The 1,486-nt window shown below is 37.2% G+C and overlaps 1 protein-coding gene across 1 annotated transcript in view; it reads right to left on the bottom strand.

The window, feature by feature from the left end:
• The window catches only part of LOC109971994 (protein kinase C alpha type-like), a 130,429-nt gene that overhangs the window by 27,730 nt on the left and 101,213 nt on the right, over positions 1–1,486 (bottom strand). The window contains exons 10-11 of the mRNA XM_020620573.1: positions 1,134–1,137; positions 103–246 (exon numbers count right to left, since the gene is read on the bottom strand). Of these exons, the coding sequence (XP_020476229.1) occupies positions 103–246; positions 1,134–1,137 (148 nt within the window). The remainder of the gene's footprint in view (positions 1–102; positions 247–1,133; positions 1,138–1,486) is intronic.

Raw genomic sequence — 1,486 nt, 5'->3', positions numbered from 1 at the left:
TTCATTTCGGCCAGCATTACCTTTAGAGAGAAAGAGACAGAGGAGAGAACATTAGGGAAATATATATCTAGGATCTCTTGCTCGGCATCACGGCTAGCTCACCTTGCCAAAGCTCCCTTTCCCCAGCACAGCCAGAAAGTTGAAGTCGCTGAGTTTAACCTGGTCCAGATTGTTGGATGGCAAATGGGTGAAGCGGATGTTGTCTGGCTCATCGATCACCTTCTTACCTGGGCCTAGCTTGGCTTTCTGCACTCAGGGCACAGAAAACGAAGTGTGTAAGAGATATTCTTCGACTGACACACACATAGTGTAAAGCTGCACTGTGTAGTTCAGACAAGAAACCTAGTTTCTAATTCCTAAAATGCCTAACATCTTTGAAAATGCTTATATGTGTAACACAAATTTAAATTACACTGAACCAATTGTAAACTTATAAGAAACTTCGTTGTAGAGGATTACTTTTATAGCAACATGATAGACACTTCCAGACCAACATGCTCATTTTCCCTGTTTAATTTTTTTTTTTTACAACTGCAGCCACTTTTATGTTTGAATTTCCATCGTAGTGATTATCCTCTACATGTGATCACGCACTCACACCGCTCATTTGCTCACAGCCACGATTAATAAGCAGAATTGAAAATTTAATGGGGTGAAATGGAGACTGTGGTGTCACTGTGGAAAAATAGCTCCATAGAAACAGATAGTTTAATAAAGTCCACTGAGCTGTGTCAAACAAGAGGACGCACTGACATTTATTTACAAATGTCATCTTAAAACATTGTTGACCTAAAAAAGAAGAAGAAGCTTCTTAACCACTAATTCTCTTTAAAATTAATTACAGCCTCTTTGTTGGCTTAAAGAAGAGAAGCTGAGAATATTAAAAGTATTACAGTAAGTAAAGACCTGTTTAAAACATCTTGCAGTAAAAAACACAGGAAATATTGGTGTCACATGTCCCATGACTTTATGTTTCAAAAAAAATGTGCGTGGTTATTTAGTGACATCATAATTTGGAGGTTAAAGTAGATCACTAATGTTGTAAACAATGAACATAAATATACTGTATGTATGTTTAGTAGACAACCTTATTTTGTGTCTGTATCACTTAACGTGTTTGACAATGCACTTGCATAACTGAAAACAGGCACAACATAATTTTAAGCATTGGTGAAATAACTTACATTACACTTATTGCGTCGCAAAAGCAATTCTGTCATTGTACTCAAACCTTAATACTACTCCTAGAGTGAAGAAGGACGAGATGCCACACTGTGGCTTTCCCGTGTGCATGCATGTCTGGTGCAGACAAGTGTAATGTTGATGACCTATATTAAGAAGATGCAAACTAAATTCTCTTCTATGCACTTCCTTATAAATAAATAAGGAAGGAATAAATCAAATCAAATCAAATCAAAAATCCTTCATGCCAAAGTCATGCGCAGTCTCCCAGTAGGCCAAGATGCTTCAAGAAGCTTGCTAGAAA

Source organism: Monopterus albus, unplaced genomic scaffold (genome assembly GCF_001952655.1).
Source record: "Monopterus albus unplaced genomic scaffold, M_albus_1.0 scaffold242.1, whole genome shotgun sequence".
In the NCBI taxonomy this organism is placed as follows: domain Eukaryota; kingdom Metazoa; phylum Chordata; class Actinopteri; order Synbranchiformes; family Synbranchidae; genus Monopterus; species Monopterus albus.
Note: the sequence above shows the minus strand (reverse complement) of the source record. Positions and strands in the feature narration are given on the sequence as shown.